Below are 14,467 nucleotides of genomic sequence, written 5' to 3' on the forward strand. Positions count from 1 at the left end.
TTATTCGGCAGAAAGACAGAAATATTTTACCAATCCAATCTTCAATCAGATTTTAAAAAGAAAAGAATAAAAAAACTACATGCATTTTACACATGATCTTTACCAGATCTACTGAGGATTCACATGAAAGCGGACATGCAATATTCACATCCAAAAATCAATTAATCAACAGTACATTAATCACTTTTGACAAGCAAATTGCTTGAAGATAAAAATATTGCTGTCTGTTAAAATTAAAAACTAATTGCATTGCAAGTTTCACATTAATAGCAGAGCATGTGAAAAATTGCCACATTTGAAATAACCAAGATTATTGTGCACTTTACAATCACAAATAACACAATTTTCAAATTCTCTCTGAATGTATAAATCAAAAGAGAGAAATATTTAAAACTAGAGCTGCACAATTAATTGTAAAAAGATTGCAATCTCAATTGAAACACACACGCAATCTCATTCCTAAATGACAACGACTCGCCTGTGTCATTTGACAAAAATCACACCGGAAGCTTCAAATCGGTGTTATAAAGCATCGTTGGCCAACTATGATCACAATTTCCATTGAATCCTATTGGTAATGACAGAACTTGCGACCATAGTTGGCTTTGGGAAACGCACCCCAGTTTTGTTATTTCTGTGTTAAAAATATTAAAATGATCAGAAGTACTTGGATGAAAGTTTATAGTTCAGATATAAACTGATGTCTATGGCAGCGAAAGTAACTTGAAAGTAACTTGGCGCTTCAAATAACACTTGTATCAATTACATCGTTACGCAACAATGTAAAACAATATATAAATATATTTGTCATTTGTCCATTTGATTCAAAAACGCTGATTCATCCAGTAATGAAGCAAGTGAAGTATTTATGAGAGAGTCATTGAATCATTCATTTAAACCATTTATAAAAGTAATTAATTCAGATTAATTAAACATTTTAAAGCAATAAATATTTTGTCAGAATCTCTAGTAAATTACATGTTATTTTGTGTAGTTGTCTGTTCAGAATCGTGGGAGAATCTGTTTAAAGAAAATAATAATAAAAAAATCCTGATTCTCAATTTAGCTAGAATCAAGCTGCTCTATTTAAAACACTTAATTTTTAAGATGTATTTAAAATATTATGTCATTCTTCTACCATTGTGCAGTATTTGTTCACAAAGCCATAAAAGCAATAATACCTTTTAATTGTGTGATTCCAATTTAATTGTCAGTAAATTACTTCTTTAGGTGTACAATGCCTATCAAAAGTTTGGGGTCGATTTGTTTTTTAAAAGAAGTCAATAATGCTCACCAAGGCTGCATTTATTTGATCAAAAATACAGTAAAAACAATAATATTGGGAAATCTGGGAAATTCAAAAATCTGTTTTCTATTTTAATGTAATTTATGTAAATGTTAATGTCATTTATTCCTGTGATGGCAAAGCTGAATTATTATGATCCTTCAGAAATCATTCTAAAATGCTGATTTAGTGATCAAGAAACATTTCTTATCATTACAATTATCAATAAAAAAAAAGTTGTGCTGCTTAATATTTTTGTGGAAGCCATGATACATCTAGTATAAGAATGCATCCTTGCTGAATGCTGACCCCACACTTTTGAATGGTAGCGTATGTGTATTAGGATGTAAGTGACATGAACAAAACTTATAGGCAATTTAATCATTCATCTCAATTATTTTTAGGAAAATTAATCATCAGCTGAAATTTCATCATTAAGATAGCCCTCATTCCCATTCGTACCTCTGCCTCATCAAAGGTCAAAAGCAGATCTGAAGTGCCAGAGAGGATGCCCCGTGAGCCATCGATGAGGTAATCACGGGCCGGGACAGAGTACGGGTCTGTCCTCAGCATCTGAGCTGCTTCCACAAGCTTCGCACAGGCATTCTCCACCCTGAGAAACAAGAAACATAATGAGTATATTCATTTGTACTAGTTGGCCTTTTATACAGGCTCCAAAAAAAATCTAATATAAACATCTATTTAAAAATCATACCGTATGAATGCCAGGGTCTCACAAATCTCATCAATGCTAAATAAATGAAATATTACATGCAAAAAGAAAAACTATGCACTTGATTCAAATAAGAGGTGGCATTACTAACTGACTTAATTGCAATTAAATTACTGGCCCACTAAATCACAAATCAAGATTATTCAAACACTCTATTCCCAGAACTGAGGGCAGTAAACAATTCCAAAGCTTTCCAGCAAGCAAGATCTTCTCCCAGACTGGATAACACTGTATTAATAGAAATTAAAAGCACATCCCAGTTGCCCAATGGCCCATGAGACGGGAGAGCAGGATGATGACGTGTTCAGGAGGAGGCCTTTCTTCATCATTATTCTGCGGTGGAGACCCAGACGTATGAGGCACCACTCGGGTGTCAGTGCTTACAACAGAGCCTATATATATAGAGGTTCACATTTCCTGTCACCAGCCACATGTGTGCTGATTGATGAGCCCTGTGCCAGCTTGTGTTTATGGTGCCAAATGTGTCAGCTAAGGCTTTTACGGTCTTTAACTGAGCCCGTCTGCCCAGCCATTTCAAATAGATACAGATTCATACTGATACCCCTACTTTATCATCTGCAAGGCCTGATCAATCCGATCACTTTGAAAGGTAAAAGCACAACTCCCCTCGATAAGCAGCATCATTTGAGTTATCATTAATGTCTGTAGCACAAATGGTGCGGAAGAAATAAGCTAAAGCCTTGAGCTATGAGCAATGAAAATAGTGATTCTTGTCTTACCAAACACTATTAATAACTGTAAGCATTTCCTCTAAATTTAATCTCCTTCTGTTTCTCCAACTAAAATTTAACCTGCTTACTGTAATGACCATATCACAGTTTGGTTTGCCTTTTATTTCGCATTTGGACAATCTTCTAAAAAACTATGCCGCTTTGGAGGCCGATTAGTGAGCAGAAAGAAGCCATGCAGGGTCCATATGGACCTGTCAGCTCCACTCGCAGATGGGCTAGAGAAGAAGACCACACCGGGTGCCAATCCTGTCAAAAGGAAACTGAGGCTACAATTTGAATGGGCTCCCCCAATTGGTCAATGGAAGATTGGAAAAATGTTGTCTGGTCTTTTGAGTCTCGATTTCTGCAGCAACATTCAGATGGTAGGGTCAGAATTTGGCGTAAACAACATGAAAGCATCCATGCTACTGTGTGTGTGTGTGTGTGTGTGTGTGTGTGTGTGTGTGTGTGTGTGTGAAGCGAGAGTTGGGAGACGAGTAGGTCAAGTACAAAATGAAAAATACCTGTGTCTAGTTGCAGTAATTGGCGTGAAGAGACCGGATATAAGCTTGGGAAACAGGGAGTTGATAAGAGAGTGAGTTTATTGTGAGCGTGACTTTTGTTTTGACCATTTGAAAGTGAAGTGGGCTTGGGGGCTTGTCGTGAACCACCGGCCTCCCCAAAAGAGCCGTTGCGCCCTCTTCCCTTTAATGCAGGTCCCCTTCGTATGGACCTCATCGGGCCATTAGAATGATTCGAACGTGGGCAACGCTTTGTATTTGTGTGCACCATTTGCTTGATCAGCTTGGTACAGCTCGATTTTATTCAACACTGGATTTAACTAAAGGATTTGGCAGATCCTCTTATCGCCTATATCCAAAGAAAAAACAGCATTCACAACGCCGTTTGGATTGCACCAATTTGTTACACTTCCTTTCGGGTTGTTCTAGGCACCTGCCACTTTTCAGCGTCTCATGGACAGGATTCTCTGGCCGCATGCTGCATATGCCACTGCCTATCTAGATGACATTATCATCTATAGTAATGACTGGCAGTGTCATATTGAGCATCTGCGTGCGGTCCTGAGAGTGCGGAGAGGGGCCAGACTGACGGCCAACCTGAAGAAGTGTGAGGTTGGACGTGTGGAGGTCAGGTATCTGGGCTTCCACTTGGGTCACAGACAGGTTGCAGCCTGCCCAAAACCCAAGACCAAAAAGGGGCTGGGGCTGGCGGGATATTACAGAAGGTTGCGCTGAATGCTCTGGAGAGCTGCATCATTGATTGTGTATTTGGACTGAGTTTATTGAAGCGCTGTGAGCGTGACTTTTGTTTTGACCATTTGAAATTGAATAAAGCACGAGCCTCAGTAAAGCCGACCCTGTCCTCTTCCTTCCTTATCCTGAATCACATTACTTTATATCATATTTTTGATTTTATAAATGTATATGCATAAAAATGATATATGATTACAATTGATATATAACATGTAAAATAATGTCTTGATCCAGTTACCTCCTCTTCTCTCATTTCTAGTCTTCTTTTCACTTTCCTTATCGGAGAAAACTTTTAAAAAAAAATCCTAAATTTGCAGTTTTACCCCCTTAAGGTGTGAGAAGCAAAGGAACAAGCACCTCTTTGTGTTCTCAGTGACTTTCTGACTTAAGCAAGGAAGCGAGACTGAGAGAGCGATGAAAAAGATTGTGAAAGACAGACACAGACAGACAGTGCATCAATATTAAATACAATCAACACTAACTGCTCCATCTACATCAGCTACCAAGACACCACTTCACACACCCGGGGAGACACTAGGGAGAGCACTCATATAGTTTTTACTTAGACTTATCAATAATGCATTGTAAGCTCGCTGCAAAACGCACCCAAGCTTTATCAGTGAGGGTATGACTCAGCCCCTAACGGCAAGCAAACGGACCTTATTTAACCTCCACATCACATTGTGGAGCTTTCTTCAGTATCAAGACATCCAAAGACCTCATGCACTCTGACATTAGGCTTTATAGGTATCTCATATTGTGTAAAATAAGGCTTCAGATATTTAGACAATTCTATTCAATGTTTAATCACTTTAAACTCTTGACAAGGTAAAGGCACATGCCTTGCTGTTAATGCTGTTCAATGAGCGTGTCTGTGTTCAGTGTGATTAGAGTTTATGTATGTTCACATGATGAGCGCCTGGAGAGAGACAGGAAGCACAGGTCTTACTTAATGAAGGCCGAAGGCATGTCTCTCTTCATAATCTTGTCTTCTGTTGTCTGAACCGTCTCCTTCCCCACCTAAGAACACATGTAAAACAAGCTAGTTTACAAGATGCATAATGATGAGACCATTTACATGCATTTTTTATTTTTCTGACACCAGCTGTAACTCAAACAAAGTTATTCACACAGGGAAAAGCTTTAGCCCTCAGGCACACCAGATTGACACAGCTTGTGAATGGGGTCGCTCTGAGTATCTGGACACAATAAGGGCCTATGTGTTTTGAATGAGCCCTGAGGCTGATCTGCTGCTCGCTGTCTGGGATGCTGCCAGTACTTCCAACTGTCCAATCTAAAACAACAACAACCCACAACCCATGCTGATCATCTGCCATTACCACACCCATTTATTGATTACTTCCTGAATGATTACACTGAAAATTAAATTATACAAAATAACTAAAAAGAAACAAAACTAAAACACACACACACACACACACCAAAGAAAAAACAAAACAACAAAAAATACAATGAAATAGGAAAAGAAAGAAAAAAAAAGGGGGGGGGGGTACTATGGAAGTCAATGGCTCCCGTAAACCAACATTCTTCATAATATCTTCTTTTTTGTTCATTAAAAGGAAACTCATACAGGTTTGGAACAACTTGAGGATTTCATTTTTGTGTGAACTATCCCTTTAAGGCCATGTTATTAAACTCTTTTCTAATTCAATTCATGTCGATAAATCAGTTATAACTGTCTGTTTCAAAGATTGATTCAAGTCACTGATTTATTTGCATCACGCAAAAATACTTTGATATTTTTGGCTAAACGTCCAATCCTATCAGCCATTAATCTGAATATTAAAAAAAGACAGCCCCTAATTCTCTCTTACATCACACAAAACCACTCTTTGATTTTTAAAACAAAATCCTGAGGTGACAAGATATCAGACCACACACATGCTCACATCATTGTGGTTTATTTGGCCTTTCACTGGACATAAGGAATGACATTACAGTGTCCTTCTTTAGAGTCCACTAATGCAGAGATAGCGGTGTAACAGAGAGATGTTTGTTATCTCCGCACAGCACATGGCCACTTCCCGCCTGCTCTTTTTTTCCAATGATGTAATTACACCAAGCCAGTCACATTCATTTGTCTGTCCTCCATTTCTGAAACGTATTTGAAGACAACTTTCAACCTCCTATCAAGCTCTAGTCACTATCATGAGTTGAAATTTTTATGTATATATATATATATATATATATATATATAAAGGAATGACATAATGAGATGAGAAACAGGTATAACAGATGTAAAGTAGTAAATAATAGAGTGTATTGATTCATAGCCGATGACCTGCTAAGGACCATTGATCGCATCTGAGTTGTGTATGGAGGATGGTGCTTTTGTAGTGCAGCACACTCTTTTACCAGGCCCTAATTGGGTGAAGGAGACCCATAAATAAGTCTGGGTTAACTAGGTTAACTGCTGGGCTAAAGTGGGAACAGCAATCACATTTGCACACACAGTAGCAAGTCACAAACATCAGTCCTGTGCACGCTGCTTCCAGCAGACTGAGTGCATGCCTGTTTGGTAGATGTACTGAATAAGAATGAAGTCTTTCCGGATAAACATGAAGTATCCTTCCACCAGTCAAACTGTCATGTGGTCAGAGGGTAAAACTCTTGCACCCATTATTTTCAGTGTATCTGAGGCTTATTAGTGTCTATAGGCACATGATATATTGAAACGCTCTTCTCAGTGGGGCCTCCACCTTACACTTCTCTTGAGATACTGGACTTTCAACAACATTATCCATGGTTATTCTTAGCTCAGTCCTGGTCTGTTAGGCCATCTGAGGGGCAAAGGGCAAAAAGCAATGGTGGCAAATAAGAGCCCACTGCCAGCTTTCTCTTGGCTTTACAAGCAAGCACCAAAGACTCGTTAAGTATCCTTGCTTTTACTACCTGCACCTAAACTTAGATGAGGACAATATAGCAGTAAATAAAGTGATGGCAATGATTTCAAATCTCTTACACTTGCATAACTACACTGTCAAACATGTCCAATTTCAGAAAAAGAATGTAACAATTCTACAGTAAAAACCTGTTAATTGGCTATAAGCTACCTTATGTTTACAATGAAAAATTATATTAGATTTGATGGGACAATGGGTAAAAATATTTATTAGTAAAAATGTTTATTTGAAATAAAAAGTAAGTTGTATGATCACAATATGATCATAATTTACAGAGAAAAACATTAATACAACATTTACAGTGGAATTTAATGGGGTAGGGGGGGTTGTTACGAGCATCAATCCATTTTATATAACATTATATAGCATTTTAAATTAATTGTTTATTGGATTTTAAAAGTGATCAGAGTTAAGGTCTGCTCACACCAAGAAGAATGATAACTATCAAGTTTTAAAATGTAGGAATCAGTTTTTTTCCATCTGATAAACGCTAAAAATGATCCACCTGATTATAAAGTGTGTCCTGCAGTTATGTTGACAGACCATAACTGAACCGCTCAATTAGAATAGGCATAACATTATTGTCCATTAGTGTGGATGCTAAAATAGTTTTGTCATTATCACTGGTGTGAACAGGCCTTTCCCCTGATGGTTCTGTTTTTGAGCAAGTGACACTATAAACTGTCTATACTGCCTATTTTTATCAGCTGTGGTTCATGGAAATGGATCATTAAATTTTGCAGCGGCATTCTATTTCTTCACCTGTAAAAAAAGATTTACCATCAATTGAAATGTATTTCTCTTTCACAGCGTATAGCGACATGTGTAACGGCAGTTAATTAAGCAACCACCCGTTCAATGACACCAGCTCATAAAAAAACTAAACTGATATTTGACATCTGACATCTCATTCCTCTAACGGTCATTTGTGTGTGAGGCTTGCACTGGACACACACAGTGTTTGTGTGTGCTAGAATGTGACGGCATGCACCTACAGTAAGATGCCTTTCCCTCAGCCGAAAGAAAAGCAGGTGTGACTGCATTCTCTCTCCATGATGGCTGTTTATATAACAAGGCTCCTGCTCTGTCACAGCATTCTGTCATCTGCCGAATGTTTACGCTCGAACTCAGAAGTATCTCTCATTGATTCCCACAAACTCCGCAAAGACTCACGACTCCTTTAAAGGGAAACTCTGCACACACGCTGGTGGATCCATAAAAGGTTCGACTTTATAAAAGGCCCCTCAACCGCACATTTGTCAGTTTTCGTGGTGTCGAACAAAGCATATGGGTAACAGAAAGGCAGACTCAAGAGGCAGAGATACATCGATTGTGTACTTTTGATGCATAATTAATGCAGAGTGCGTATAGCAGTTGTGGCTTCACTAAAAAGGCTGTTTGATCTCAGGTGCATTAGTGCTGTGATAATGGATTCTGAGAGAGCAGCCCAGGTCAGCAGCTGCTCCGGCTCCTGTCTATCGGCCCACTGTCAGATATCATTAAACACAATTCAGACCATTTCAGAGAACAAGACTGAAGAGGCCGGACTTAGAGAACTTGTGCATTGTGGATGATCAACAGTTTCCCAAAACATACATAAAGTGCAACCGAAATGTCACACGAGTTCCCACTTCCACAAAACTTCAGCCAAGAGTCTGTTTCATTAAAAACATTTTAAAGAAATTATTACTTTTATTCAGCAAAAATGCATTCAACTGATCAGAAATTAGTGACAGAAATCTTTTGTAACATTATTGTTTTATGGTTTCTAATAAATTAATAAATTATTTTTTTTACAATTCTACTTTTCAAAGAATCCTGGAAAAACTTAACCAGCAATTGTAAAACACATCCTTGGAGAGCATAAGAGACTTTTTTTTTTTTTTTATCTCACCAACACCACACTTTTGAATGGTAGTGCGTGTGTTTATATATAAAATGTTTCTACATATGGCTTTTCCAGTGGTCGATACCAGTGGTCAACCTCAACCACAACATAATCCCTAAAATTATTTTTATTATTTATTACTGTATTAAGTTTTGGGTGAGTTTACAAGATATATTATACACATTTTATATATAAACACACGCACTACCATTCAAAAGTTTGGTGTTGGTAAGATTTAAAAAAATTATTATATATGTATATATATGTAATTATATATATGATGGCTTTTCCAATACATTAAATATATTTTGTTTATATGTTTATGTGTAGTATTCCTGAAAAAGGACAGAAATAATGAAAGAAGGAAAGAAAGATGCAGGCTTCTAAAACATTATCTCTTCAAGTAAATACGTAGGTGACTAATCACTCAAATAAAATGAATATAACAAACAACTGATTAATAATAATTTCATGAAATATCAGAAAATCAATGATGAACCCTTTTTATAATGAAATGACATGTATGGAAAATATACAAAAAAAATTCAGTTTATCACATTTATTTATACTTATTTTTCTCCAAGTGCATTGTGTGCAGGCTTTTGTGCTTTTTTACTATGAGAAAAGTATAAATAACATTAATTTCAAACAGAATTCAAATAAAAGTTAAGAGTCCCATCTACTTTGTAATAGAAATCAGTCATTATACTGCAAACATTTACACCACTCAAAATATATTCTCTCTAGTCAAGGATGGAATTATTTTCTGGAGAAGTCACAATGGAGACTTGCTTTAAAAGGAAAATGTCTGTTTAAAGCACTTGAGGGATTATGGGAGCCGAGGGAAGCAGCAAACTGCAAACAAGTTTATGCTTGTGTCATCAGTGTGGGTCTTACTATCACATTGTGATAGTTCTGTATGAATGACTGGGATTTACTTCAGTTTAACACGTTTCAAAGGGCATCACCTCCTCTCACACAATAATTTTATCACTAAGGGAGTTTTCCCTGCAAGTGGCAGCTACGGATGAAAACATTCCACTGAAGTCCTAGAGTTTGGCTTTGGCTTTGAATTTCTAATGCAGGTCATGTCTTTAATCGCCACATTTTGTCGTTGAAAGTGACGTTATAACAACAGAAGCATTTCATAGTTCTACCCTACTGCTGACTCCTAAATCTAAGAGCTTAGCCATGGATGACATAAATGGCACATATTTACAATTGCATATGGACGGTATGCCAATGGCTCGTTTCCAAAGCACTGTGACAGACTTGGCTGAAAAGACAGACAGACAGACAGACAGACATGGAGACTCCCCTCCAGGCCAGCGAGACCCCTGCTGTCTTCTCCGTTAAGAGTCATAAAAAAAAGCATTCAGAGAGAAGAGAGATAAATAAAATCTTAACTTGAAAAAAAAGTTTTCCAGGTAGATATAGTTGGCTGTTCCTTACAGGCTTCATTACAGCCCTTCAACACCCAGCAATGACCATTAATCAGTCCAAGACTGTATATTCCTGAATATGTGTCTATTACATCTATCTAATATTTTGTGGAAGCTTGAACTAGAGAGAGTCATTTATTTGCGTTAGCATTACAATAAACAATTGCATGCTCAATTCTTTATTTGTCACAATTAGGGCCATTATACTTTAGTTGACAAACTAATCTCTTACCACAATCTCAAAGTGACCAAGAGAATGTTGACGATCTAAACATAGAACAGTCTCCAAGATACAGCCCAGTCTTTAGAGTGAGAAGAGATATAAAGCCTCTTCACTCAGCCTTGATTTCGAGGCTTGGCTGATGTTTTGGACACTTCAGCAGAAACAGGTGCTACAAATGAGAGAGGTGCTGGTCCTCTGGGTGTGTCTCCAGTGAAGACGCTGACACTTTAGACTTCCTCAAGCCAGCAGGGAGTCACTTTCCCTGGGCATGAAACACCCCCTCCGGCCATGCACTGTGAGACTGTGTTACTTCCCAGGCTAGAAGACCTATTTATTCCCGGCACAAAATGCTCACTCCCTATTTGTGACTTACTCGCATACATTAGGAGGATTCTTCTCGCATTACTATACCTAATGACAGCTGGGAGCAAGTTACCAAATAAACAAGAAGAAAAAGAGTAATACTGAAAGCACTTCTACATTCTCAAAAAAAAAAAAAAACTCTTGCAAGTCCTGCTTGCGTTAAACCACTCACAACACATACTTCTGAACACATATGAAACTTGAAATAGAATAGAATAGAACATTTAACTACACACTGTAGAAACTTACTACTAGAACCAATGTTTTCAAATGCATGGAGTTATTTAAAAATACACAAAAAGCATTAAAAAATAGAATACAATAAAGAACAGAATGGAATTGAAAAGAATATTTAACTACACATAAAAGTTACAAGAAGCAATTTTCAAATGAAAAGAGAACACAATAGAATAGAATAGAACAAATATATTTCAGTTAGAACACAATGCAAAGTAGATGAGACTGAGATGGAACACAACAGCTTGCGCAGACCAGAAATTACATCAAACTATGTAAATTATAAACAGGATTTCATAACTTTTCAGTATTACACATAGGCCTACTACTTGAATGAATGCTTTTCAATAACAAACTGAGAACTTTCTTCAAGTAGAGACTCCCTTATTGAGACCAAAAAGGAAGGAGAACATACCAGCAAGATTCTGTCTGGTTGCTGTGGGTACACTGGGAAAATAATGGTACAGGTTTCTGAGATTAATGATTCTGTTTTTGATGTTTCCTGGAAACAACACCGGAACTTAAAGTACTTTTCTAAACCGATGAACTCCTTGTACAAGGAAGAATACAGTCCACCTATAAAGACTCCATTTATATCACACTCAGTTCATCTTTATGATGCAAACCACATTGCAGTTAATTTGTTTAAAATACTGTAGCAATACAGGATAAGGCAAGGGAACATTTAAATTTGACACTACTTAACATAAGAAAGATTACAGCATGTTTTTGACTACAATATCTCCCTGCTCTTGCTGAATGTGTCACCTTATCATTCAACTACACTTCCAGATATTGAATAGAGCCTTTTGTAACACAAACACAGCCTTTGAGAGTTTTTTTTAGAGGCACTTTAGTTTAAAGTTAAATGAGGAGAACATAAAACTCGCACTGTCCAACACTTCCCTGACACCTGCTGTGATTCTCCTCACTGATCCATCAGGACCATGTGTTTACATTAACCATAATCTCCTTTAGCCACAAACTAATAAAGTCAGATTTGACTCTTAAACCCAAACCATAATGGTCAGTTTACACTCGGAGGCATTTTCATTTCCTAATGCAACACCCAGATTCATCACATCACGACCCTTCGCAAAATTACCAAGGTAAACAATAACTCCCACCAAAATACCACTAACAAAAACTACAACAAAGCAGAACATTTTCACAGTTAACTTGGTGTTAGCCAGCCAATGTCATGAAAAAAAAGACAAAGTTTTAAAGTGGAGAAGGTCTCATATTTATTATGATTTACAGTAGGCTATAGTAGCAATAACTGTGGTATGGTATTTAGGAAGAAACTGTGGTTACCATGGTATTTTTTTATATAGCCTATATAAAGGGAGACGTTTTAACGGAAAGACAATAAAACAGCAGATAAACTAAAACACAAGATGCTGTATATGGATGACAGGACTCTCACCCGCACGAGGTTGCTGACAGCCGCTTGCACTGCCGCCACTGGGCTAGTGAGATCTGGGATCGCTTTCCCATCAACTTCGCCCTCCTCGTGCATGATAACCAAGTGAGATATCTGCTGAGCCACCGGCTCCAGGATACTCTCTATCGTCTTGGTATGGAAAACTGGCATCCTGAAATCTAAATATCCTCAACACAACTGAGAATAAGGCACGTGTTCGCTCTGTCCTGCGCTTTACCCCGTTATTTCTTCAAAGGGCACCACGAACCAAACGTTTATTCCCGAATCTATCCCACTCATGCAGCGAAATCCCTAAACGCCTCCTCAACGACCGACGCCTTCTGTGGATAACCAAAGCCAGGCGCCCGGTGAGTGCGAACGAACGCACGGCTTAAAAGAGTCAGTGCTCGTCAACCAATCAGCGGAAAGGTTTCACGCCAATCGGAGCAGCTGATTGGTCCGCGCTGACGCTGTTTCCACTCTTCTCCGCCCCACCCTACCTGTGTTCAAGAGCTTCCCTGACTACGTTATGCAGTCAGTAGCCAAAAAGGGAATGCGTCGGACTGGAATGACAAAGTGAGGATTCCGTGGATTACATTTGATTTTAATGATAGGTAATGGTGTTAGTGAAACGGAAACAAAGTAACTGATACTCAATGACAGACCATGCAAGCATGTCTATTCTTAGGCTGCAGCTTTTAATTCTGATCATCTGCTGATGTCTTCTTCATGTGCTCATTTCTGCGTGACAGCATTAAATGTGTCGGTGGTGGACAATTAATCTTAGTTTTAGATAATGCTGTTGAGCAACACAAGATTCATAAGTTCACGCGCCTGCTAAATGTCTCTCTTATATGAACTGGAAGCAAAAATACTTTTTTTCAAATAGGTTAAAAATATCACACACATGTATATTGGCTATGTAGACTACACACTAACGTTTTTCTTATGCTCACCAAGGCTGCATTTATTTAATCAAAAATACAGAAAAATAAAATAATATTGTAAAATAATATTACAACTTAAAATAGCTTTATTGTTTTCTATTTAAATATATTTAAAACTGTGATTATGGCAAAGCTGAATTTTCAGCAGTCATTACTCCAGTCTTCAGTGTCAAATGAATCTTCAGAAATCATTCTGATAATCTGATTTGAGGCTCAAGAAACATTTAGGTAACACTTTATTTCACAGTGTCTGTTACAGGTTACATGTAGGCCTACTCGTCATAGTAACAGTAAATTATGCTTAATTACATGAAGCTAACCCTAAACCAAACCTTCCCCTATCCCTAACCCTATTTATAGTATGTTGTTAATTAATAGTACTCAGTATTTAAATGTATAATTACACTAATTTACACTTAAATGTATAATTACATTTGGTTACACATTGTAACCAAATGTTTCTATAATTTTCATAATATTTTGTATATATATATTTAGGTGGACAGTAAAAACATTTACTTGAGTACTGTCCTTAAGTACACTTTTTGAGTATCTGTACTTTACTTGAGTATTATATTTTTCTGGAAACATTTTACTTTAACTGTCAAGGTCCTTGACTAGAAAGTAACGTCAGTCAGGGGACGATTTTGGTTGCAGGAGTTGCATTTTGGTTGGAAATTAAAGTCGGGTTGACATCAGAACCCAACGTCTGATTGAGAGTCAACACCCGATGTCAGATTGACATCAGAACCCAATGTCAGATTGACGTCAGAACCCGATGTCAGATTGACGTTGGATTTTTGTTGCAAATGAAAGTCTGATTGACGTCAGAACCCGACTGATGTTGGTTTCTGGCATCAACCCGATTCTCATTTTCAACCACAATACAACATCGGTCCAACGTTGGAGACGTCAATCTGACGTTTGATTCTGACATCAACTTTATTTTCATTTTCAACGCTGGGTTTGGTCTTGTTTTGGAGCACACTAGCTTAGG

At 37.6% G+C, this 14,467-nt stretch overlaps 1 protein-coding gene across 4 annotated transcripts in view; it reads right to left on the reverse strand.

The window, feature by feature from the left end:
- The window catches only part of vcla (vinculin a), a 38,162-nt gene extending 25,318 nt beyond the window's left edge, over nt 1-12,844 (reverse strand). For all 4 annotated transcript variants that reach the window (XM_084391071.1, XM_084391069.1, XM_084391070.1 and 1 more), the window contains exons 1-3: nt 12,527-12,844; nt 4,973-5,043; nt 1,748-1,898 (exon numbers count right to left, since the gene is read on the reverse strand). In XM_084391071.1, coding sequence (XP_084247197.1) covers nt 1,748-1,898; nt 4,973-5,043; nt 12,527-12,694 — 390 coding nt within the window. In that variant the 5' untranslated portion in view covers nt 12,695-12,844. The remainder of the gene's footprint in view (nt 1-1,747; nt 1,899-4,972; nt 5,044-12,526) is intronic.
- Between the last annotated feature and the right edge of the window lie 1,623 nt (nt 12,845-14,467).

Source organism: Rutilus rutilus (genome assembly GCF_951802725.1).
Source record: "Rutilus rutilus genome assembly, chromosome: 20".
Lineage (NCBI taxonomy): Eukaryota > Metazoa > Chordata > Actinopteri > Cypriniformes > Leuciscidae > Rutilus > Rutilus rutilus.